The 26,278-nt window shown below is 45.9% G+C and overlaps 1 protein-coding gene and 1 long non-coding RNA gene across 2 annotated transcripts; both read left to right on the top strand.

Moving 5' to 3' along the window:
* The first annotated feature begins 794 nt into the window (after positions 1 to 794).
* Positions 795 to 25,283, top strand: MOSMO (modulator of smoothened). The gene is made up of 3 exons (XM_081338542.1): positions 795 to 1,153; positions 17,811 to 18,023; positions 19,671 to 25,283. Exons 1-3 carry the CDS (start codon positions 1,048 to 1,050, stop codon positions 19,853 to 19,855), a joined length of 504 nt encoding a protein of 167 aa, XP_081194668.1. The 5' UTR covers positions 795 to 1,047; the 3' UTR covers positions 19,856 to 25,283.
* LOC308674225 lies at positions 7,563 to 8,822 on the top strand. Its single transcript, XR_014027832.1, has 2 exons — positions 7,563 to 7,982; positions 8,537 to 8,822. It is a non-coding gene; the product is annotated as an uncharacterized lncRNA (long non-coding RNA).
* Positions 25,284 to 26,278: the final 995 nt, after the last annotated feature.

Raw genomic sequence — 26,278 nt, 5'->3', positions numbered from 1 at the left:
GCTGGTGTTATACTTAAGGAGGCATTAGCCCACTGCTCCACCAAGTCCCAAAGAAATAAAATTAAAAATAATATTGTGAAGGCTCGTTTTTTTTCCCTGTCACTTTGCATGGGTTTTTCCCCCCCCCCTCACATCCAACAAGGAAGGCCGATTTCGACCTCTTCTCTCCAGCTAATCTCAATGTACACATGTTGTACTTTGACAATAAAGGTTTATTATTTTTATTTTAATTCCATTTATATCCCGCCCTTCTCCGAAGACTCATGGCGGCTTACAAGCTTAGCAGTAGCCTTCATTCTATGTATTATTATGTATTATTATGTATTATTATTATTATTATTATTATTATTATTATTGGGTTAGGGTTTTAATACATCTTAATTATTGTTTTAACCTTGGGCATTTATTTCATTTATTTATTTTATAACTTTTGTCTCCTGTTTTTGTATTTATTGCCCTGTACACCGCCCTGAGTCCTTCGGGAGAAGGGCGGTATAAAAACGTAATCAATAAATAAAATAAATAAATAAATTAATTAATGGCGCCCAAATCCAGCACGAGGCACCTTTTTTTTTTCCTCCTACCCGCCAGCTCCCAAGCCACGCCCCTTCCCGCCCACCCGTCACGCCCTTCAAGCCCCGCCCCGCCCCCCAAGCTGTCCTGGCGACGGCGACGCCTCCAGAAGCCCCGCCCCGTCTGGTGCCCGCTGCGAGAGGCGCGCGGGGAGAGAGAGACTGTGAGAGAAAAAGACGCCTCACTTTCGCTTCCGGGTGAGGCGAGCGCGGCGGTGCCTGCTCGGGTTTCGCTTCCGGCGCCGTCCCGAGTCGGGGCCCGGCGGCGGCGGGGAGGGGCCGCCCCTGCGCAGCGGCTACCTGAGGACGGCGGCGAGGGACGGGGAGCGGGCGGCCGCGGGCCCGCTCAGGCCAGGCCAGGCGGCGGCGGCGGCGGCGCGAAGAGTCGGAGGCCGCGCCGAGCCATGGAGCCGCGGCTGTGAGGAGCCCCCGGCCCGGGCCCCGCCTGTGGGAAGCCGGGCCGGAGCCGGAGGACATGGACAAATTGACCATCATCTCAGGATGCCTCTTTCTGGCCGCCGACATCTTCGCCATCGCCAGCCTGGCCAACCCGGACTGGATCAACACCGGCGAGTCCGCGGGTGGGTGGCTCGGCCGGTGGGGCGGGAGGGGCGGGCTGGGGAAGGGCGGGAGAAGCCAAGCCCCCACCCCGGGTGGAAAGGACGGCGCCGGGCGGCTCGTGGCTCTGCCGCAGCCCCTCCATCCCGCCTACCACCCCCCTCGGGGACAACCACCCCCCAAAATCCCCAGCGTGTGTGTGGTGGTGGTGGTGGGGGGGTCGGAGGTGGCTTTTGCGGGAGGGGGGAAATGTGGGGGTCGCGGAGGGGTCCAGGCAGCGGAGAGACTCGCCACTTTTCAGATTCGGGCTGCTGGGAAAGGTAGGGGCGGCTGGCTCGGGTGGACCTTCGGACTGAAGGCCTTTGGGGGGGGGACAGGTGGAGGGTTTTTTTTGGGGAGGGGGCGAGAGAGAAGCTGTGAAGGAGAGGAAGGAAGGACAGAGTCCAGCCCTGCCAGGCTTTTCTTCCCAAGGTGGGTTTTTTTGGTATAAGTCCAGGGGCTCTTCAAAGCTGGGCCCTTTTGTGACTTGTGGACTTCAACTCCCAGAATTCCTCAGCCAGGCACGCCTGGCTGAGGAATTCTGGGAGTTGAAGTCCACAAAGTCATCAAAGGGCCAAGTTCGGAGACCCCCTGCCGTATACCGTTCGGACAAATGATGGTCTAACCCAGGGGTAGGCAACCTTGGCTCTTTTGTGACTCGTGGACTTCAACTCCCAGAATTCCTGAGCCAGAATGGGGGAACTTTGGCCCCTTCATGACTCGTGGACTTCAACTCCCAGAATTCCCGAGCCAGCATGGGGGAACTTTGGCCCCTTCATGACTCGTGGACTTCAACTCCCAGAATTCCCGAGCCAGCATGGGGGAACTATGGCCCCTTCATGACCTGTGGACTTCAACTCCCAGAATTCCTGAGCCAGCCGTGAGGGAAACTTGGCCTCCTTCGTGACTTCTGGACTTCAACTCCCAGAATTCCTGAGCTGGCATGGCTCAGCTTGGAAACCTCTCCCTTTCCCCTCAGCGTGGCTGGCTCAGGAATTCTGGGAGTTGAAGTCCACGACTCATAAAAGAGCCAAGGTGGCCTACTCCTGTTCTAATATCTTCTTAAACCCTCCAGTGATGGAGCACCCACAACTTCTGGAGACAAGACTGGAATCTGTTGTATCTGTTGTCTAGACCAGGGATCCCCAACCCCCAGTCTGTGGGCCGGTACTGGTCCTCAGCATGCAAGAAACCGGTCTGCACAAACAGTGAAGCCCCATCTGCGGGATGCAAGCAGCATGCAAACCTATTCCCCCTCCGGTCCGTGGAAAAACCTCTCTCCATGGAACCGGTCCCTGGTGTCCCAAAAGTTGGGGACCTCTGGTCTAGACAATGGTCAGTCAACTAAACCCTCAGGCCCAACACCGCCCTTCCTCTGAAGAAGTTTGGAGAGAGAGGAAAAAATATTTCTTTCCTTTTACCATCCCCAAACCTGCTTGTTAGAAGTGGAGAATCTTCAGTTGCTGGATTTGATCCATTTCCATCAGCCACCATGTAGATCAGCAATTTTTGGAGCAGGGTGAAATTTCCCCGCCTCTGCTGTAAATCTGGGATAGAAGGGAATAAAAAGTACTACACAGGTGCAAGTTATGAGGAACTAGTAAGGAATTTGGTCTCCATGTTGACGGGTGCAAGTAATGTGTGACCTACCATTAATTGCTGTAGCCCATTGACCAACAATTGAAGTCAGTATGGTCTCAGTTAGGGGTCTTCAAACTTGGCCCTTTGATGACTTGTGGACTTCAACTCCCAGAATTCCTCAGCCAGGCATGCTGTCTGAGGAATTCTGGGAGTTGAAGTCCACAAGTCATAAAAGGGCCAAATTTGAAGATCCCTGGTCTAGTGCTTAAGGCACTAGGATGGAAAGTGGGAGACTGTGAGTTCTAGTTTTGCCTTAGCCATGAAATCTGGCTAGGTGACCTTGAGCCAGTCTCCCCCCCCCACCTCAGCCCAATTCACCTTCACAGGATGGTGATGGTTGTGGGGAAAATAGGACGAGGAAGTTGTGTTGGATATGTTCACCACCTTGAATTATTTGTAGAAAGAATAAATGGGGATACAAATAAATCATCAGCTAATGTTGATTGATGGTCTTGTACTAATAGTAAACGCTTTGGAATACTAGGTTTCATAAGTAGTAAAGTATACTTTGTGCATGATGATATATGGGTGACATTATTGAAAGAATGGTGAACTAGCTTACTTCTATTTTTCCTTCTTCATAACGTTTGTTGTTTCGAAATTATAAGCTTGAGAAATGAATGTCTAGTCCTAATGTGGCATGGCTTAGAAAACTTGCAGGCAAATGGAAAAAGCAGAATTATTTTAGGAAATTAGCAGTGGACCTCATCAGGTAAACTGTGGCTGGCTGAGGAATTCTGGGAGTTGAGGTCCACAAGTCACAAAAGGACCAGGTTTGAAGACCCCTGACCTCAATCCATTTCAGGTATAACAGCTGCATTTGCAAAACGTAATAAACTGAGTTAGTTTCAACTTTGTTTAGTGTTTACGTGATTTATTTGCATAGAGTCAATGTGTTCGAATCATATTGTACACTGATCCGTAAACCAAACTTTGAAAATGGCTTTATTCTTTATCCATCAGGCTAAGTGTCTTATGCAGAGGCTGCCAACAAGAAGGCAGTATGACCTCTGGGGGCACATGCATCGTGTTTATAAATACCTAATTTTAAAAGCAACAAGGGAAGGAGTTTGTGTGCTTGGTTCACTTCAGGTGAAAAAAACAAGCTGTTTTCGGTCAGCAAAGTACATTCCAGCTAGTTGTTTAGGAAGGAAGAACAGCAAACAAGTGGGGAAAAATGACTTGGAATTAACATCCCAAAAAAGTAAGAGCAATAAATCCTTTCTGTTCTTTATTGCTCATTTTGCAGCCTTCCAAGGTCCCTGTTTTGCCTGGGATTCAGTGGTGTGTCCGTGTGGGCGCGCGCACAGCAGGAGAATGAGGAGCAAGTGAGGTTTTCTTGCTGCTGAAGTGCAGACCAAAAAGAAATGCAGAGGTCAGAGAGTAAATTTGGACCCCCGGGATCGACCTTAATCTAAAGCTCCCAGAGTTCCCCAACCAGCCACGCTGAATTAAACTTGCCAGCTTCAAGAAGCACTTGTTGCATATCATAACACCCAGAACGTATGCAAAGCGATAAAAAGGAAATAAAGAGTGAGTTTTTAAAAGCAAGGGATAGAAACAACCAACCTCGTTTGTTGTTTTTTTTTCTTTCCTTCAATGGTTGGTCATTCTCGGAGCACGTGTGTACCTGTGTTTCTCGAGGAAAAGAAGGGCTTGTTCTCTTCATTGCACTGAGGCTTTGTGTGTTGTGATGGGAGAGGCTGTTCAAGGAATTGATTTATTCCTGTGCCACACAATTCAAACTGCAGCACTGCTTGTTTAGTAAATGCGATAATAGCTGCCCAGAGAAGAGGCTTGGATGTTCTGCAGGACTTTTGATTTGTGGGTGTGTCTTTGGCAAATATAAGTGATTGTGTGTGTGTGTGTGTGTGTGTAAGTGTGTAATGAGTCTATTTGAAATAAGTATTTAAATTGCAGTGCCAGAGGGTACATCAACCAGCATTAGACTTCATTAATGCGGTAGAGTTCAGCCAGTCGACATGCAATAAACTTCATTTAATATGGCAAGTTAAGTGTAATCCTGATATCTCTCTGCTGTTTTACTTCTGATTGTCTTATATTTTCATTTCCTGGCTCATCACCATATCAAAATTAAGCAAGGCGTTTTTTTGTTGTTTTGTTTTGTTTTTGCAGAGATGAATTGGTAAAAGTTACATAGTTGTCTCCTCTGTTTTGGTTTTGTTTCCATTTTAAACTCATCTGCAACATAATTGCTCTTATCTTGATTGAGGGGGTGGGGTCCAGCTCTGCCACTTTTGTAAGATTGTCTTGATCTTGTGTCTTCTGGGTGAGCCCAAAGTGGCGTCTAACACTGCCGAAAGAATTTATTTTGATTTCTTTGGCTGGTGGGTCTCAAGGACTGGTTCTCCTGCTTGAGCACGGGGCTGGACTAGAAGACCTCCAAGGTCCCTTCCAGGTTCTATTCTATTCTATTCCATTCCATTCCATTCCATTCTCTATTCTATTCTGTTCTATTCTATTCTATTCCATTACATCTATTCTATTCTGTTCTATTCTATTCCATTCTCCATTGCATTTATTCCATTCCATTCTATTCCATTACACTCTATTCCATTCCATTCTATTCCCCACTCCACTCCATTCCACTTCATTATTTCTATTCTATTCTATTCTATTCTATTCTATTCTATTCTATTCTATTCTATTCTATTCTATTCTATTCTATTCTATTCTATTCTATTCACTTAACCTTCAAGGTCCCTTCCAGTTCTATTCTATTCTTATTAATATTCTTATTTTGTTCTGTTCTACTCTATTCTTTATTTCTGTTCTATTCTCTATTCTATTCCTGGGTCCTCTTGGTCTTGGTAAATCTTTACGCAGGCTTGTACGGAAATTGGTCCATCCGGCCATAGGATAACGGTATAATTTCCCCTTCAACATCTGGAGAAAATGCAGTAATAACAGAAATAAGTGCAATTTAATGTCATGCCTCCTCTATCCCTTATTTCATTAGTGGGTTCTTTCCTTCTCCTCCCCCTTCTTCCCTCCTCCTCTCCTCCTGCTCCTCCTCCTCCCAATTAAAGTGATCTCTCCTAATTGCTTTCTGCAAAGAACATTCCCTATTCATTGACTTATAGGGTGAGGAGCAGGGCAGAGCAAGGCAGGGCAGGCTCAATTGCACACCCCATAAGGAAAATGATATATCATCAGCAGGCATTGTTTAGTTGTGTTGTTGGCAGAACGAGGAGTGGGGTGATTGATTGTCCCAAGTCTTGAGAAGATCTGGAAATGCTTTTCAGATCTTACTATAAATCACTTAATGGAGTCTGATGCAGAAGGAGCCAATATCGGCTTGATGACACCCACCCAATGGTCCTATCTTAAACGTTCGGAATCCCCAACGCCTTCACGGCCAGACTGGTTGAGCCCAGGTGAACTGGATTAATCAAAACAATACTTTGTTTTATTTTTGACTGGGGAAAGAAACATAGATCACCTTCCACTTTTGACTTTCTTCTCATTCCTCCTTAGATTCCGGCACTCTTGCTACGGTTGGTTTCAGAGCAGGCTCTCATATTCTTGTGGATTTCCCTTTGCCTGAAGTGTGTCTGTGTGTCTGTGCATGAGAGGGACAGCACACATAGGTTTTCTCTTGTTGATTTCTCCCTGTTGACCTCTGCATCGCAAGCTGCAAAATTGTCAGTTGTGGAGCGGGTTTTCCTTTACTGCACTTGCATTCCTTGAAAGCAAGAGTTGAGCTTTTAATTAACTTGTGCTGTGTTGATTAGGTCTCAATTCCTAGTTTCCTGGCAGCAGTATAAATTAAGGAAAATTAACCATGGTGGTTAAAAAAAATGTGGATGCCATACAGTTAAGTCCGCTATATCAATCTCTACCTTGGGCAGTGTTGTTGGTTGCAAAGTCGTGTCCGACCCATCGCGACCCCATGGACAACGTTCCTCCAGGCCTTCCTGTCCTCTACCATCTTCTGGAGTCCCTTTAAGCTCACGCCTCCTGCTTCAGGGACTCCATCCCTCCTTCTCTGTCGTCCCCTTCTTCTCTTGCCCTCAACCTTTCCCAGCATTAGGCTCTTCTCCAGTGAGTCATTCCTTCTCATTAGATGGCCAAAGTATTTGAGTTTTAGCTTCAGGATCTGGCCTTCTAAAGAGCAGTCAGGGTATACACACTTTTGTTGGCAGGATGATGTCTCTGCTTTTTAGTGTGCTGTCTAGATTTGCCATGGCTTTCCTCCCCAGGAGCAAGCGCCTTTTAATTTCTTGGCTGCAGTCCCCATCTGTGGTGGGCAATAGAGTTGGTGACAAACCCTCTATAGGAGACCATGACACTTTTCCGTTTATATTAGATAAATTACCTCTCTCCTTGATCAAGGGATTAAATCAGTTTCCTGCCCAACAGCAGTATTCTGCTCCATCTTATGTATTCCACATCATCCAGTGATTGAGCAGGCACTGAATCCAAGAGGGCTTATTACACCTATTGAAGTATCACCTATAGACAGTTGCATATAATTAGCAATCAATTACTCTTGGAACCAGTGCTTTGTTGGGGACCTAAATGGTCAAGTTAGAGCATGCCGGAGATCAATGTGGCGTTGACCCTTACCAATCACAGTTACTTCAGGATCAACACCAACTTGATGGAACCTGATAAAATGGCAGTAGATCGAATGGAATGACTTAGTTGACATAATGTGTTCAATGTGCTCGATTTATTATGGATGCTCAAATTATAATAAAAGTGTTTGGGGAGGATTTTCCTATGATATTGTGGGCAGAACCTGGGGGCGGAGTTAAAAGAGGGCTCAGCCTAGAATCTCTACATACCGTTAGCCATAAGTGAACTAAGTCTAACCCCTCTTCCATGCCATGGACCCTTATCTAACTCCAAGCAGATGCTAAACGTTAGTTGAGACGATTCCTGTCTATAGGCACGATTAGCGATTAAGGAGTTTATTTGGACCTGATCCTTCACGCCTGACAGATATTGCTAATAACTGAGTCAAAAAAAAATAGCCCCCTATTCTCTGGCCAACGTCCATGAAAACGGGCGGCTTTTGGCTTGCGGAATGCAGAACTATCCAAGAAAAAGAGGCCCTGAAGATCTTCCCTCTCCTCTGGAATTTCCCAACTTCACCAGGATGCTTCAGCCATGCATGCCAACCTTGGACATCTTCGAAAGAAATAGGTGAGCTCTTTTGAATGGCACCCTTTTGTTATGACTGTGCCATGTTTGCTTTCCTATATATTTTGGTTCCCTTTGGTGTCATTCCGCGTGGCGCGTTGGTGGGTGGAACACGCCTCCTAATTTGCGAATTTGTATCGAGATTTCGTGGCCTCATCCCGTTGATGTTAATCATAATCTCCCTAGATAAATTAGGCCCTTGTGGCAGCCGGAGGGCATCCAGTTGTCTCCTTCCGGAATAACAACTAGGAGTGCTTCTCCATTACTACCTCCAAAACGGTGCCTTATTTTAATTTCAGATCTGGTAACAGTCCCGCTTACATAATTTCCAAGCCAGATTATAATAGTCAAATAAGGGATTATCCCTGGTGATTGCTTAACGGCTTCCAGGTTGCTCCATGCAGATGCTCACCTAAAAGGCAGTAATTTTGCACCAACGTTACAACACGTACGTTTTCAGCGCAGTGCATTCGTTTGTGCACGCGCCCGCTGGCGTCTGAGAAATACAATTTTTCACCATACCTTTTGCTTTCATCTCTCTCCCTCTGTGTGTCCAGGTTGGTCTTCAGCTCAGGCGCTCACCGGCGTGAAGATGAAAAATGCACAAAATCGATTAATATCTGGCAACCAAGGAACTAGCAGCATCCATTCCTGCATTACTAAAAAAAAGAGAAGCTATAACGAGCAAGTTTAGAAGATCGGAAGAAAGTACAGGCTCTGGACCAGAAAAAGAAGGGAAAAAAAATAGCCCAAGGATGTGAAGAAATGAAAGAAACTTCTATAATCTTATATTGTTTGGGAAGGTGTAGAATAGCCACGACTTGGCCAATTTGGTGATAGATTTTTTTAAAAAAAGATAGAAATAGTCAGATATTACAGGCACCTTCAACCAACGAGTCTTCGCCACACCGACTTCTTAGTCCTCTCTTTTTGTGGTACCAATGGAGTCTAGCACCCATCTTGTTACCTATTTGAGTAATAAATCGTCTGCAAGAAAACAACCAAGCTCAGAGAACACCAAGGACCCTTCCTCGCGTTTTCCCTCTCTTCCATCCGGCCGTAAAGGACACTCACGATATCCAAGAGAGGATCGCAATGATTTTAAATATTGCCTGTAAACCAGGATCAGAGCCTTGGTTTCTTTACAGCAATTTGTAGGCGTTCGGATGCCACAGGAAATTGATCCAGGAAACTCTGTGATCGTCTCTGCAACTAGGTGTAGAAAAGGAAGGGGATGGTTGGTCACGCATTAGAAGTTCAGAAAGTGTTGGCTTTTTGTGGGGCATAAGAACTAGATGACCGCTTGAAGACAATTTTCTGTGTACATCCATATCTAGGACATGTGCCGCGGAGCGCATCCAGGACACGTGTCGTTTCTCTGTGGCTCTCAACTAGACTTTTATCTGGTTCAGCTATTTTGTTCTCCCAAGTTTTCCCCCAGTTATGAGAGCAGGAGAGGATTTTGAAGAGGACCACCATAGTAACATCTTCAAATTCCCATCGTGCTTATTTATCTCTGTTGCCAACAAAGGCAGAAACAGCTGTATCCTCCCGGGTATTCAGCGGAACAATGGCTGCAGAAATCGTGTGCAGATGGAGTCCAATGGAAATTATTAGCACGTGGGATACCGTCAGAGCAGGCCTTGTGGTTGACTCTTGGCATATGGCAAGTACGCAGCATCTTATCTTTATGGAGCCCTTGAATCTTTTTTCTATAACCGGAATGGCTCAACATTTGCCGACGTTTCTCACTCCTTGTCTTCTCAGTAACCCTGTTCGTGGTCTTCCATCTCTAGATCAAACTGTCAAATGAAGCCACCTCCTTGGCTTTGTTGCTGGCCCAAAATAAGTCGTCATCAGTACATGCTTCTGGCAGTAGCCGACATACCAGCAGATGGGCCGGGCTCTGCGTCTCTCCGCGTTCACACACAGCGTGTTGTTAATCTGTTAACAGCTTCCACTTGAGCGTGTTGGTTTTACGCTTAGGCACGAAAACTCTCGACTTATTCAGGCTCTTCCAAGTAGATCCTTCAGCTGTATCCTCCTTGAATGTTATTCTTTGCTCGGTGGTCTCCTTCCTCCATCTTTTAATTCCCTTTTTTGCGCTTGTGTGTCCTCAAGGATGTTTGTTCTTGCCATAAGCTGTTCTTAGATCGGAGTCAGGATCTAGGAGGTCAAGGACCATCCTCATGCTTGGTTCTCTCGGCATCTGCTCCTACTTCTCTCCTGATCAGTGTAACCTTGTGTGGTGGTTACCGTATTTTTCGGACTATAAGACGCACTTTTTTCCCCCAAAAGTGTGGGGGGGAAACGAGGGTGCGTCTTATGGTCCGAAGGTGATCCATATGGCCAGCCCCAACCTCCGCAAGTGGAAAGCAAAGGAGATTGTCAGGAGCACGAATCGGCATGTGCTGAGAAACGCCGATCTCGCGCTCCTGCAATCTCCCTCGCTTGGTTTCAGCTTCCCTTGCTACAAGAGAAAGCAGGCTGAAACGGAGCGAGGGAGATTGCCAGGAATGCGAATCGGCTGATCTCGCGCTGCTGCAATCTGCCTCGTTTCAGCCTGCTTTCTCTTGTAGCAAGGGAAGCTGAAACCGAGCGAGGGAGTTTGCAGGAGCGTGAGATCGGCCGATTCGCATTTCTGGCAATCTCCCTCACTCCGTTTCAGCTTGCTTTCTGCAAGAGAAAGCCGGGCTGCAGGGCCGCCTCCGCGGGTACTGCTCTAATGCAGAGAGGGAAGGACAAAGAGGGAAGGAAGGAAGGAAGGAAGGAAGGAAGGAAGGAAGGAAGGAAGGAAGGAAGGGACAATGGGAGAGGGAGGGAGAGAAAGAGAGAGAGAGAGAAGGAGAAATAATTATTTTTTCTTGTTTTCCTGCTCCAAAAACTGGGTGCGTCTTATGGTCCGGTGTGTCTTATGGTCCGAAAAATGTACTTTTGAGTTCCAAGAAATGAACATTGATTTGCTGGGACTCTGAGGAGCAAACTCCCAACTCACAATCAATCCATTGCCGGTGGCCAGGCTGACAGTAATCCCAAACATCTGGAGAGCGATAGTCTCCGTTCCCTTATAGGATACTCGCAAGCATGTTTTCTGTTCCTTCTTTGTTTAATGCCTTCTGTCTTCTTTTGATAAGCCAGAATGTTTCCGCAGGAATTAATTCAGGTACACCGAAGTCCAGCTGGGCAGACTTCAGCTTGTCTGCAAGGGGTTTGTAGATGCCATTTCGCTGCCTGTTGTCTTCCAGGTATATATTTTTTTGCCTTAAGTATCTGTTGAAAGTTTGAATGCCTCGAGAGCGGAGTCTAAATCCCATTGAAAAAGGAAGTTAGCTTCATGCCGTCAAGTGGGAATACCGTTTCTCCTTGTGCGAATAAAGGCAGTCCTCGACTTAGCGGCCCTTCCCTTGAGTGGTCACTCAAAGTTACGACACGGCTGGAAAAAAGTGCCTTCTGACTGCTTTGTCAGTTCTCACACTTAACGATCATTGCAGCATCCCCATTGGTCACCTGATCAAAATCCCATCTGCTTGGACGGTTGTGTTACCCCAGGGTTGTGTCACCATCATTTGCGACCTTCCCAGCTTCCCGGCTTCCAGCAAGCAAAGTCAATGAGGGAGGCCAGAGTTACTTAACAACCGTACGACTCCCTCCCTTAAACGGCTGCAAAATAAATCACACACAAAAAATAAATCACAAAATGTGTTGCAACTTACTGAACTCTTTTGCTTAGCAAGGGAAATATTGTGCTCAATTGTGGTTGCTAATGTGTAAATTGTTTGCTTCCCTTATGTCTTTTGGGCACGTTCAATTTACAATAGGGGCCAATATAGGGGTGCCGCCCACCTTTTGCACACTTTTGCCTTTTCTAAGCCCCTTTTAAATTCCTTGAACAAAGCCCTGCTAGCGGTTCTTGTTGATGCCAGTTCGCGTCCAGTAGTTTGTTGTTCTGCTAAAATTTAATACGGGAGGGAGGAAAAAAAATCCCACCAAATACAGCCAGAAGAAATATTAGCAACAGATGTTTTTATTATAATAAGAAAGCTTTAGTTTGCCAGCAAATGGAAGTGGAAGAGAGCTGCGAGAAAGCTGTGTTCCGAGACCCCCAAATTGCATCCAATAAAATTCCATTTCAGCTCCCAATCTCTTCTTAATAGCTTTCAATCTGTAAACTGACATTCACTCCCAAATTAGCTCGATCTTTGCAATTATGTGTTGGCATGCTTGTAGTATTTTTAAATGGTTTAATTTAGCTGTTTTCAGAAACAGAGCAACAGGGACTCAATGCAGAAATATGGAAATGTGCATGCTGTTTTGAGCATGTTTCTAAATTCTAGGATCTCTCCCCCTCTCTCCCTTTCTCTTCTCTCTCTCCCTTTCCCTCTCTCTTTCTCCCCTCTCCCCCTCTCTCCCTTTCTCTTCTCTCTCCCTCCTCTCCTCTCTTTCCCTCTCCCCTCTCCCTCTCTCTCCCTTTCTCTTCTCTCTCTCCTCTCTCTCCCTCTCTTTCCCTCTCTCTTTCTCCCCTCTCCCTCTCTCCCTTTCTCTTCTCTCTCCCTCTCTCCTCTCTCTCCCTCTCTCTTTCTCCCCTCTCCCTCTCTCTGCCTTTCTTTTCTCTCTCTCCCTCTCTCCTCTCTTTCCCTCTCCCCTCTCCCTCTCTCCCTTTCTCTTCTCTCTCCCTCTCTCCCTCTCTTTCCCTCTCTCTTTCTCCCCTCTCCCTCTCTCTCCCTTTCTCTTCTCTCTCCCTCTCTCCCCCCTCCCTCTCCCCTCCCTCTCTCCCTCCCTCTCTCTTTGGTTGAGTTCATAGATTGCATTCAATCTGGACTTGTCTGTTTTTGGATCAGTGTAAAAAATATAGTCAAATGATGCTGAGGGCTCCATTGGGAGACTTGGTAGATTGTTGTGGAGAAAATCTGTGTGGTCTCTAGGAGGCTAAAGTGTCTTCAGGGCACATAATCAGTAAATGGATAAACCAAGGTTAAGTAATACCAGAGTTGGGAAACATGATTTATTATTGTTAGCTTGCTTGTTATACTAGGTATCTCTTGCATCTAATCAGGCTTAAATATTGAATTCATAGTGGTATCAGCCAGACCTGCTGCTGTATCTTACAGCTAAGCACTTTGATTTTTTGGGTAAAGGGAGTCTTCCAAAACTGGGCCAGCAATTAAGTCAACTTAGCTGTATCAGTGGGGATGGAAACAAATCTTGTCCATCAAATCCTGGCTACCTTAAAACCTGGCTAGCTTTTCTCTTTGCCAAAGAGATGTATTCTCGATCTGACTGCTGCTTTACACAACAGTACACACACCCTTGCTGATGCTAGTGAGATAAAAATTCCCTCTTGTTTCGGGATAGGTCTTTAGAGCTATGCTGTAATTTCAGAGCAGGACAATCCTTTTTTTTCTTCTTCTTCTTCTTCCCCCAGACAAAGCTTTGATGTTTCCCCTCCCGACTCTGATGGGGGCACCAGTGTGTGTGTGTGTGTCTGTCTGTCTGTCTGTCTGTCTGTCTACAGGCACGTATGCGTGAGAATGAGCAAGCCGCTATTTATACGCAGACAGCACCTGTTCTCACCAAAGCGGGCTGATGTAAGCTCCTGCGAACTTTAGAGGTTTCTCTTGCAGCGTAAAAAGAAAAAAGAAATTGCTCAGACGACCCATGCAGCTTGCTCTCTCCTCTCCCCCCCCCCCCCCGGCCTTGGCTTTTATTATTTGCTGGGTTACCCAAAGGGTTGAACCCTGATCACCATTGCTGTAAAAGGAGCTAACACTGTTAAGTGCCGTAGGGACTCCAGAGATAGAAACGTATTTGATCTTCCTTCAGTTGTTCAACTGGTTAAGCTACACTAAATGCAATTTAGTGTCACAGGAGATCAAAAGAAACGTCCGCAATTCAGATACGTATCTACACAAAAGGGACAGTGTGTGTTTTTCTTTCTTTCTTTCTTTCTTTCTTTCTTTCTTTCTTTCTTTCTTTCTTTCTTTCTTTCTTTCTTTCTTTCCTTCCTTCCTTCCTTCCTTCCTTCCTTCCTTCCTTCCTTCCTTCCTTTCTTTCTTTCTTTCTTTCTTTCTTTCTTCTTCCTCTTTCTTTCTTTCTCCCTTCCTTTCTTCCTCTTTCTTTTCTTTCTCTCTCTCTCTCCCTTCCTTCCTCCCTCTTTCTTTCTTCCTTCCTTCCTTCCTTCCTTCCTTCCTTCCTTCCTTCCTTCCTTCCTTCCTTCCTCTTTCTTTCTTTCTTTCTTTCTTTCTTTCTTTCTTTCTTTCTTTCTTTCTTTCTTTCTTTCTTTCTCTTCCTTCCTCCTTTCTTTCTTTCTTTCTTTCTTTCTTTCTTTCTTTCTTCTTCCTTCCTCTTTCTTTCTTTCTCCCTTCCTTCCTTCCTTTCTTCCTCTTTCTTTCTTTTCTTTCTTTCTCTCTCTCCCTTCCTTCCTCTTTCTTTCTTTCTTTCTTTCTTTCTTTCTTTCTTTCTTTCTTTCTTTCTTAAAATACAATGCTAGAATCTGAACAAATTAACTACTACAAATTAACTACAATTAACGTGCGACCGGTTGCTTAGTGACCGTTCAAAGTTATAGTTGACCCGAAAAAGGGGACTTTGACTTATGACTGGATTTGAAGTTCCAACGGTCAGGCTTCCTCTGCCGTTTTGAGAGCTATGGATCTCTCTTGAAGTGTTCTCATAGCATGGAAACACTTTCCATCTGGGTGGGATGCTAAATATAACTCCCTGCTCAGCATCCGAACGGCTGTGTGGTCGTTGCAGTTCCTGGCTCTGCTGCTCTCGGATAAAGACCAGAAGCATTAGAAATGCTGGGTGGGGAATTCTGGGAGTCGAAGTCCACAAGTCTTCAAGTTGCCAAGTTCGGAGAGGCCTGCTCTAGTCAAAGCTCTCTGGATTTTCTTGACACATCTGTGCGTGCACACGTGTGTGCCCCACTTACTGGCTTTTGCGGTTCCGAGGCACAATGGGCCCGTGGTGACTGGCCAGTCTTTCTTCAGTGCTGTACAACACATATGCCCGCAATGATTTGGCCACGTGGGCAATGGAGCTGGCGTTTCATGAAACTTTCTGTGCTGGGTGAAAGCCCCCTTCGGCTTCAACCAGGTCCCCTGTTGTGGTATGCCGGGTTTGGACAAAGGCTTCGTTGTGTTTTCCCAGGGAGCTTGTACAAGGGTTCCTTTCAGCAGCTGCCAGTTTGTTTCCTCCCAAGATGCACCCTTGGTGTTAAAACAAAACAAAATACAACCACCAAAGGGATATAGGTCATCGTAAAATCCGGAGAGCTTTGCATTCCATTGTGTTAAAAGCAGCGCGGAGAGAAGTCTATTTTAAAACTTCACTTTTTTGAAATCCGAATCATCAGATTTTTAAAAGGTTAATGGGTGTGTGTGTGTGTGTGTGTGTGTGTGTTTAGTTCCATTGAATTTAAATTTCAATGCGCTTCCTTAAACGGGCATGTTATCTTGGAACACAACTGCTAATTATATTCTGTTCTGTAGGTTAATTTGAGGATGAGTGACAAGAGGCTAAGAGAAGTGAATTCTCTCTCTGGAAACGCATAGTTTTCGTTGCTTTTGACCAGCAGTGGGGTTCTTTTTTTAAAAAAAAAAGTATATTTGTTAGTGTACATCTCTGTTAATTCTGATGTGTGTGTGTGTGTGTGTAGAGAGAGAGAGAGAGAGAATCTACCTCTTTTAAATCTCGTGTTAGCTTTCATATTTCATGATACTAGTTATTTCTATTCTTTTATGCTGTGTGGTTTAGAATGTTTTACACTGTTGTGTTATCCAATGCTGACTGGGAACTTAATGAATATTTATTGTCATTTGAAAGTGAGCAAGTCATATGTTCTTCTTCCTTGTTCACTTCTTCCGTTTCAAATTTCCCTAAAAGCTCGCACATTTTAGCAATTACACATTCACCATTCGTCTTCAGATTCTGCCTTCTGCTGTTCTTGAACCAGGCGTGGCTGGCTGGGGAATTCTGGGACTTGAAATCCACAAGTCTTAAAGATGGTCGAGGCTGGACCTCCTCGGGTTAAAGTTTGTTGATGGTTAGAACTTGGATAAGAGACCAGTAGTTGCAAACTTGGCAGGGATGTGGAGGGGGGGGGGAAATCCCGAAAGCACTTTGATGCTCTCTTTTGATATTAGTGCCAGAGGAACAACACGGTTTCAACCATCCAAAGATGAGCTCACTTGATAGGTCTCCAAACTGATGTAGGCGGGTCCTTCATCACTTTCCCAGGACCGTTCTTCCTTCCTGTTGATTTGCTATTCTTCTTCTTTGGCTTCTGATGCTTAGCAGATGTTCCTAGCACCAGCCCAGTAGAAGGAGACAGTTTTCGGCCAGCTGGCCGTGGAGGTGAGTCAGAAAGTTCTCTGTCCCTCCAACCTGGGAGACCAAGCCTCAAGGAGTTTGTTGGCTTTCTCCCCAACTTGGTCCTTGCCAAGGAAACACCAGCCAGTGGTTGTGTCGGTCAGTGTCTTCGCTCTGGGGAGTTGAAATAGTTTCCGTTCTGGAAAAACCTCAGAGCATAAAGCTCAGCTCTCTTTCCATTTGAAAATAATTCCAAGAAGCCTCTCTCTTTCTTTCCAAACTATTTAAATATTTCATATGCTCCACATATGGCTACGTACATCTTACTACTTAAGATGGGACCAGTTTGGCTTCAGCCGCTTAAGCTAAGAAGCCCTTTGTCCTTAAAGTGACCCAACCAGCCATCTGGCTCAGGGTTTGGGTGTTTGTATGCTTAAGCCAATTATTTATATCTATCTCTATCTATTTATCTATCTATCTATCTATCTATCTATCTATCTATCTATCTATCTATCTATCTATCTATCTATCTATCTATCTATCTATCCTATCTAATCTATCCTATCTAATCTATCTATCCTATCTAATCTATCTATCTGTGTGTGTGTATATATATATATGTGTGTGTGTGTATGTAAATATATTTGTGTGTGTGTGTGTGTGTATGGCTGGCTTTTTTTGTCATAGAACACCCAGAATGGACTTCCAACACCTTTTTTGGATTGAACCTTGTAGGGTAGGCTTTTTCTTTTACAAAAAAGCATTGTGTGTGTGTGTGTGTGTGTGTGTACACACACACACACACACACACACACACACACACACTCCAGGTATAATATGAAATACACATGCAGGTTACCCTCGACTCACAACCATTCATTTAGTGGCCCTTCAAAGTTGCAACAGCCCTGAAAAAAGTGACCTATGACCGTTTTTCACCCTTATGACCATTGTAGCATTCCCCAGGGTCACGTGATCAAAATTCAGGTGCTTGGCAGCTGGCTCATATTTATGACGGTTCCAGCGTCCCGGGATCATGTGATCGTCTTTGGCAATTTTCTGACAACAAATGGGGAAGCCAGATTCAATTAACCAAACAGTTGCAGTGATTCACTTAAGAAGTGTGGCAAGAAAGGTGATCAAAGGGACCAAAACTCACTTAGCCACTGTCTCGCTTAGCAACAGAAATTTTGGGCCCATTGTGGTCATAAATCGAGAATTACCTGTACAGGAATAGGGATAGAATAGAAATGGGAATAGAGTAGAGTAGAGTAGAGTACAATACAATACAATACAATACAATACAATACAAGCAATGTAGAATGGAATGGAATGGCCATCTCAGCCGTGAGCTCTGAGCTCACCCAAAGCAGCCGCGGGGTGAGGTCTCTTCTTCTCGCCTTCTGGTTCCAGAAGATGGAGAAAGCCAAAGCAAGCAAATGTTGGGTAGGCCACCGGCTCCCCAGAGCGTCTGTTAACGGACAGCCCCGTCCTCTCCCCCTCTTGTGTGTGTCGTTTCAGGTGCTCTCACCGTTGGCCTTGTGCGACAGTGTCAAACCATTCATGGACGTGACAGGACCTGCATTCCTCCACGGCTGCCCCCCGAGTGGATCACGACGCTGTTTTTCATCATCATGGGGATCATTTCACTGACGGTCACCTGTGGCTTGCTGGTGGCTTCCCACTGGCGAAGGGAAGCCACGAAATACGCGCGCTGGATAGCATTCACTGGAAGTAAGTCTCTTTCCCCTCCGCTCGGGAGACCAAAGAGGGCAGGCTGCGTTTGGGAATAGTCAAACCCATCCCAGGCTCGTCTCTTCCTTGTTTTCCCAAACCCTGGGCCCGTTCAGAAAGCCCCCAGCTCCTTCCCTTTGTCCCCAAAGCCTGCAGAGACACAGGCTTCCCCCCACAGCAACAGGACCAGTGGCAAACTCAAAAGCCCTGGATTATTGTCGGCGCTCAGGATTAGAGACTTCGCTGCGGGCGCCCTGCGTCCTGCAGACATTCCTTCTGGAAGAGACTGGACGGGGGCGAACGTGTTGTTTTGCCTCCTTCAGGGCCTTCCCAATTACAGGCAGTCCTCGACTTAACAACCACCGTCGTTAAAGGAGCTTTGCCCCACTTTATAACCTTCCTGGCCACACTGACCAAGCCCAGGGGTAGACAACCTTTGGCTCTTTGATGACTCGTGTGGACTTCAACTCCCAGAATTCCTGAGCCAGCATGGGGGAACTATGGCCCCTTCATGACTTGTGGACTTCAACTCCCAGAATTCCTCAGCCAGCCTGGCTCAGCTTGGAAACCTCTCCCTTTCCCCTCAGAGTGGCTGGCTCAGGAATTCTGGGAATTGAAGTCCACGAGTCATAAAGCGGCCTAGGCCTAGGCCAGGGGAAGGAAACCTGGCTCTTTTATGACTTGTGGACTTCAACTCCCAGAATTCCTGAGCCAGCATGGGGGAACTATGGCCCCTTCATGACTTGTGGACTTCAACTCCCAGAATTCCTGAGCCAGCCTGGCTCAGCTTGGAAACCTCTCCCTTTCCCCTCAGCCTGGCTTGTTTTATGGCCACAACGGGGGATCAGAATTTCCGTTGCTAAACAAGTCAGTTTGGGAAGTTTGAAGTCCCGACACCTTAGAGCTGCTAATGTTGAAGAAAAAACACCGGCCTTTATTGTAAAAGAAAATTTTTAAAAAGAAATGTAGGTAGTTCTCAACTTACGACCACTAAATGTCTGTTGCTAAGCAAGACATTTGTTAAGGGCCCCATTTTATGACCTTTCTCGCCACAGTTAAGTTATAATATGGTTGTAAAGAGAATCTGGCTCCCCCCCCCTTGACTTTGCTTGTCGGAAGGTCGCAAAAAGGGATCACGTGACCCAGATCATCATAAATATGAGTCCCAAGCATCTGGATTTTGATCACATAACCGTGGGGATGCTGCAGTGGTTGTTAAGCATGAAAAATGGCCGTACGCTCTTTTTTTTTCCCCCCCAGTGCCATCGCAACTTCCAGACAGTCACTAAATGAATGAATGACTTAACGACCACAGTTAGGCCCAAAATTCCTGTCGCTAAACAGAAAACAGGGTGGGGTTTTTTTTGCCCCGTTTTACGACCTTCCTTGCAACAGTTGTTAAGCACATCACGGCGGCGGCTAAGTTAATAACGCTTTTTCCCCCGGTGGTATTGTAACTTCGAAAGGCCATTAAATGAACTTTGCAAATTGAGAACTACCTGCACTTGCAGCCATCCGTACAACTTTCTCCACTAACCTGTTGTTCTTGTTCTCTCTCTCTCTCTCTCTCTCTCTCTCTCTCTCTCTCTCTCTCTCTCTCTCTCTCTCTCTCTCTCTCTTTCTTTTCTTTTTTCTTCCCTCTTCCAGTGATCCTTTTCTGTATGGCAGCCTTAATATTCCCCATAGGATTTTACATCAACGAAGTGGGAGGTCAACCCTATAAACTTCCGAATAACACCGTGGTGGGCTCATCTTACGTACTCTTTGTTTTATCAATTTTCTTTACGATAGTGGGACTTCTGTTTGCCGGCAAAGTGTGTTTACCGGGCTGACGACCGCCTGTGTGTTTTTTTTTCCGGGGTACGGTCATGAAGGAGAGTAGGACGCCCGGCACATCCGCGGGAGAAGGCTGGTGTCAGGCCGTCGCAGTCTTACCAGAACGAGGAGGTTTCTCTCTTCTCACTATGCACTTTGGATTATTATTATTATTATTATTTTTAAAAAAAGAAAACAACCAAACTTTTATTATTATAATTATTCCTTTTTAACGGAGCGTCTGTCTCCATCACCAAAACCAAACAACCGCCACTCATCTCTTCGGCATCTGGACGCAGCCAGGTGTGCACTGTGATCGGACCTCGCATGGAAGAAGTCCTCTTTTTTTTTTCCTGCACTCAACAGCATTATTTCCTTTTTTTTTTTTGGTTTTTTGTTTTTTGGGGTTTTTTGGGTTTTGGTGTCCCCTCCTCCCCCCGTCCCTCCGCATCACCGTACTGTTACCCCTTTCGAAATATCTGACAATATTGAAAGTCTCAAAAGTATTTATGCACTTTGGTTGACCGGGCGTTCGCCAAGGGTGGGGCTGGGCCTCACCCAACCTTCAGAGGTTTAGCATCTTCCTTCTATGATAGGCAAGAAGCATTTGCCATCAAGCCTTCCCTTCGTTCCCCCCCCCCCTGTCCCCACGCTACACCCCCTCACACACACAGACACACACCACAAGAAATCAGTCTCACGTTATTAGCTGCATCCTGAAGCCTGTAGATCAAAAGACAATTTTTTTTGGGGGGGGGGGGAATCTGTTACGAGGATCCGTCTGCTCGCCACCCTTGCTAATTGTTACCGCCTCCCGGTGACTTTTGGAACATGCTAGGAACCTCCATATGGGGCTGAGAAATTCTTCCATATGTATGTATATGTGTGTGTGTGTTTGTGCGTGTGTGTGCGTGTGTGTATTTATATGTATGATGCAGTACACCGAATGTCTATGTCTGTGTATTTACACACAAGCACGCACATATGCATACATGCCGACCGACACAAGTGAAACACTGTGGTGTGTGCAACACTAGGGCTTGCAAAGGCGGAAGGAAGGAAGGAAGGAAGGAAGGAAGGAAAGGAAAGAGAGAAAGAGAAAGAAAAAGAAAGAGAAAGGCCATTTCTTCAAAGGCTGCATTGCTGGGAAAGTCTTCAGTATACCTCATTTGCTGTAGCAGCCCCTGCTTTTGACAGGTTTTTGTGATAGATATCAACAACTCCATGCCTTCCTAGGTGCAATTTTAAATTAAGCTAAGAGGGTTGGTCCTCCTCTTCCTCTTCCTCCTGCTTCTCCTCCTCCTCCTCCTCCTCAGGGTACTTTATTTGAATCTTAACGATCAAAGATGAAATCATGTCTTATTCTTGAAAGCTCTGACCCCCAGCAAATGGGAAATTTGACCTAAGAAATTTAATGCATAATTTAAACAGCGTCAATAGTCTCTCCTCTGTTTGAGAGCTTGGTCTTTACATCGTGGAGGGTTTTGGCCCAGATAATCTGCCACAAGCATCTCTTGATATGAGTAGACACTAAACCTTGCCTAAAAGCTACAGTAAAGCAAGCCCAAGGCTTTTTTTTTCTTTTTCACTTTGAAAGTTTGAACTCTTCTGTTGCTTTTTTTCTCAAAAGAACAAGGTGATTATTGGATGATGCCATTTTTTTCTTAACGGCCTATCTATTTTCAGGGTTCTTTCTCTCTTTCTTGGAGAATTGCATCACTAATATCCAGATACCAGCCTGCCTCCTCGGTTTACGTCTGATGCTCTGCCATTCGGCCCGCTAAAACCAAAACCGGGCTCACAGCCGTCTCGGGCTGGCCACACACTTCTCCCAAAGCACGCTAAGCAACATTTACAAACCTGTCGCGCTGGATGCAGCTGCCCTGTCTTTAGAAATCCTGCCTCTGATCATCTTAGCCCAAAAGTGGAGGCCCTCCTACTCATTGCCTGCGGGCAAATTCTCCTGGCGGAAGGATTTGCTTGAGGACTTTCCCTATTTGTGCAAACAAACTGACAAAGCCATGCAGACCAAAGGATTCTCAGTTAAAACAATGATGTCGATTTGCCACGGTTGGCTTGACCCATCGTACCGGATGGCTTCACACCATCTTCTCAACTCCCCTTTCAGGCAATCCCCGTTTGTTCAGGGCGGTATTTTCGACTCCCTAAAAAATACCGGGCCAGGGCCCCGCTGCCACCAGTTGTTCTCCAAAAAGGGCCAATGTGGAATCCTTATCTCCCATCGGCGGTTTGCGTCCATATTAAGTTTTGTTCAGTTCGACATTGAAAAAAGGTGTAAAGGGGCGTGGTGGAGCAGGGGTGTCAAAACCGCTGGGATGCGTCGCGCCGAAACCGTGCCCACCCCAGCTCCGGCAATGGGGGGGGGAGTTCCAATGCGTGAGGTGGCGCGTTTGACACCCCGTGGTAGAGCACCTGGTGCCAAAGGAGGTGGGGGGGCACCGGCACTCTGGGTGCTACGCTGAGGGTCCTATCTTGGGGACAGCTAAAGGGGATCCCTTGCAAGGCCTGGTTTGCTCACCCTTCTCTGCGTTTCTGGATGACGGATTGCTTTTCTAAACCGGAAGAGGCGACTTGAGTTTTTTCCTTTCGTAATTGTAGCGTATCGTCCGTCCATTCAGTCGGGAGAAGAATTCCTCCCCCCTTCGCAAATGGGCCAAGTTTTAATGTGTGTGGGTTGTTATTTTATTTTATTTTAACGGCTTTGTGAAATTAGGTCCTTGTTTGGTTTGTTAGGTCAAGCATCTTGACCTTTGCCAGGAGCTAGCAGCGGCCCTGGGAGACATTTACCTCTGCCGACAGAACACAAAAGTTCTGTAAGTGCCCGTCGGTTTTTTAACAAAAAAAATTACTGTTGGTTTTAAATAACGGTGGCAAACAGGGCCGGTCACCTTTTTTGCAGGTCAAGAGCAGGTCACCTTTTTTGCAGGTCAAGAGCTAGGGCTAACGTTTAGGGGGAGGATAAGGGCTCCCCCCCCTCCAGCGGTCGAGCAACAGCACAAAACAGATTTTGCACACAGGCGGAGAAGGTTAGGGTTTTCCGTCTGCCCCCCCCCTCCTCCTTTCGTAGGTTTGTCTGCAGATGTGAGTCTTTTCTTGGTTTACGTTGGAGGGAAATGAGGCCTTGGTGCTGCTTTGGAGTTTACGCCGTTATTTTCATGTCTTTCTCTACCCCCCCCCTCCCGGCGCTGAAATTGCACCGCCAGCGGTCAGCAGTTCACACTTCTTCACTTTAGAACTTGTGGCAACGAGTTCTCCACAGTGACCCGATCCGGTTGTAGGTAGTCAGTCCCATGGCCTGGTTGGGCAGTAGCCCCCCCCTTCTCCTCTTGAGCTCCTGAGATTAAAAACATCTGCCTAAGCAACTTCTGCATATGCAGTTGCGTTTTTAAAGGCACAGGCTAGCCTGCTTCAGAGCCGTGACGTGATGTCACTGGGGTTCACTGCACGGACGCTCCACAACCTCGGTGTTGCGCATCATCTGTTGCAGGCGCCCGTTCAGAATTTTTGGGAAGACCAACCCCCTCATCCTTCTCCTTTATACCCACAGTTGGCTCTGCTTGCTGCTCCTCGCATCCGGGGCTGAATTCTAGCCTCCGCCCACCTCTTAAGCAGAGGTGGACTCTTATTCTCTTTTTATTAACCTTTTCCCATCCCCGGCAGGGCACAGGATAGGATTGCTTAGATCGGGGTGGGGGGTCTCCAAATTTGCCTACTTTTAAGACTTGTGGACTTCCAACTCCCGGAATTCCCCAGCCAGGGAATTTTGGGAGTTGAAGTCCGCAAGTCTTAAAAGTGGCCAAGTTAAAAGTTGCAGGCGCGGCTGGCTGAAGAATTCTGGGAGTTGAAGTTCGCAAGTCTTAAAAGTGGCCAAGTTAAAAGTTGCAAGCGTGGCTGGCTGAAGAATTCTGGGAGTTGAAGTTCGCAAGTCTTAAAAGTGGCCAAGTTAAAAGTTGCAAGCGCGGCTGGCTGAAGAATTCTGGGAGTTGAAGTTCGCAAGTCTTTAAAAGTGGCCACGTTTGGAGACAACCCCCCCCCCTGAGCTAGAGAATTCGTGAAGAAGAGAAGATTTATCAGCCTGTTCCCATTCCCCCTTGCCCCACTTCTGTAAGATGAATAGTGGGGAAAACCCAACTCCTGGAACTATTTTTAATCGGGATGTGTCTCAAGAAAGCAAGCGAGTCATTTCCCCCCCCCCCCATCCTAGTTTTAGTTTCCTTTTGGAAATGCCTAAGAAAAGGTGGGGAACCAGCTCAGCTACGTACCCTACAAGCAGGCCTTGTAGAACATTTTAATCCGGGAAGCGTCTCAGCCAGGGGTCTTCAAACTTGGCCCTTTTATGATTTGTGGACTTTCAACTCCCAGAATTCCTCGGCCAGCGCCTGGCTAAGGAATTCTGGGAGTTGAAGTCCACGAGTCATAAAAGGGTCAAGTTTGAAGACCCCCCTGGTCTTAGCTGTCTCTGACAAACAGCCTTGAGCTAGCATTAGGACGCTATCTGCAAGAAAACAACAACAGCAAAGGCCTTTGTGGATTTCTATCCTCCGCAGAGTAGGTGGCCAGGGTGGATGGACAACCCACCCCCCCACCCCCCAAATCATGTGAAGTTCCTAAGAAAGTCAGTCCTGTCAAATTTGACAAATACACATTACTCCAGTAATCAAGGACTGGGAAGTTTTTACCACAGCAAACGTGACTTCTTTTACACCCTAAAACAAATCCCCCCCCCAAAAAAAAATTGGTGGCTTTTTTTCACATCACTGCCTACAAAACTGGAGAAACACATTGGCTGGAAAGCATGCAGCGATCCCTTTGCCCGTAAACCGTTAAGGAATCCACGCTTGCTCACGCCAATCCTCGATTGCATCTTGTACGCAAATGGACGTTTCACCCACAGCTGCATCAGGCAGGCAGGACGCCTAAATTTTTGGCTTTAATGTGACACTGAATTTATTTCTTGGAAGGGGGAGGGGGGAAATTATCTGCAGTTATTTTTTCTAAAAAAAAAAAAGGGTGGGGAGTTTAAAGGGGGGGTGGTAAAAAAAATCAACTCTTGCTTTCAAATAGAATCGCAAAAGTGTGCAGTATTAATTTATAGCAGAAAGGCCATATCTTGTAAACTGTATATAAAGCAGTTTTTTAAAAAAAAAATAATGGTGCAAATGTCTGTCAGTTTTCTGTCTGTTGCATTGGGGGTTTCGGGGAGGACATCCGATCCCTCTGTATGTGTGTGCGTGATGTGTGTATGTGTGCGTAGGTGTGCATTTATTTTCATTGCTCGCAGCCTTCCCCAATCCAGCTTGTGCAGCGCACCAGATTCGAGAAGGCAGCTTGTAAAAGCTTTGGAGTCCAGTGTGCTATGAATTATGCCTCTTACCCTGGGGTATGTTTTTTTTAAAAATAAAATAAAATAACACGTCTTACTTGGATTTTAAATGTCTGCACCCACAATTTGGCTCGGCTTGCATTAACTTATCTTGTCCAAAGCAATTCATATGAACAGAGATTGGGGAAAAAGCTGGAACCGAGCCTTTGAAAACTGCCAGATTGTTTTTATAAAAGGCAGTTTATTAACCTTGAGGAGGAGTTAGCTGCTGTTTCGTTGATGCCTCAACATCTAATGTCATATATATTATATATATAAAACCTCCCAGCTACGGTGCAATCAGATTTCCTTTTTGTGCATTCATTTTTTATTTTTATTTTTTTGACAAGCTTGTATGATTCTTATCTATGCAGTCAAGGCTTTTCTTACAAGGTTGTTTGATATATATTTTTTTTAGCAATTTTATTTTTCTCCCATCAAAGTGTCTCACCTTAGATTAGCAAACAAATCTGGGTTTTTCTTGCGGTCTGTAATCCTAATGGTGTTCAAGACATTTTCGGTATGTACATGAAGACTGATATCCAGAAGTTGCTAAAATATACAGTTCCCAATTAACTCCAGTCAGTGAAGGCCATTGAGAAATGTAGTTCAACGCCTAGAAAAATCAGAATTGGCTCTCCCATTATTGAGTACCAGCTTTCAAGAGCCCTTGCTTCTGGGAGCGAGTTCGAATCAACCTCCCAGGTGGACTTTTCTAGATGAGAGATAAGATAACCTTTATTGTCTCTCTCTCTCTCTCTCTCTTTTTTTTTACTGTGGACAGACAGTAGAGGATTCTAGAGGATTGATATGAAGCTTCCACCATACTTGCAAACTTTGATGGCTGGACTGGGTGATGGGAGTTGTAGTTCCAGGATTTAGGAAAGCCAGGTTTTTTGCCTTATTTTGACATGTTTAGCCATGCCAAGGTGCATCCGATCTAAATTTATAGCAGTTAAGTCTCCTCCAGGCATTTTCTTGAAAAATTCACTTTCTGGGGCATTTTGGAGAAACTCAACTTTTCCCCCATCTGCCAGCTGCTGTTTAGTTTGCTGTT

This window comes from Vipera berus (genome assembly GCF_964194415.1).
Source record: "Vipera berus genome assembly, chromosome: 13".
Lineage (NCBI taxonomy): Eukaryota > Metazoa > Chordata > Lepidosauria > Squamata > Viperidae > Vipera > Vipera berus.
The sequence above is the reverse complement of the archived record's forward strand: the minus strand, read 5'-3'. Positions and strand labels throughout refer to the sequence as shown.

Bases quoted from the DNA above. Each gene is read 5' to 3' on its own strand.
- MOSMO (XM_081338542.1), top strand. From the start codon at position 1,048: ATGGACAAATTGACCATCATCTCAGGATGCCTCTTTCTGGCCGCCGAC. The intron at 1,154-17,810 runs GTGGGTGGCTCG...GTGTCGTTTCAG, and splicing joins CAACACCGGCGAGTCCGCGG to GTGCTCTCACCGTTGGCCTT. The intron at 18,024-19,670 runs GTAAGTCTCTTT...TCCCTCTTCCAG, and splicing joins CTGGATAGCATTCACTGGAA to TGATCCTTTTCTGTATGGCA.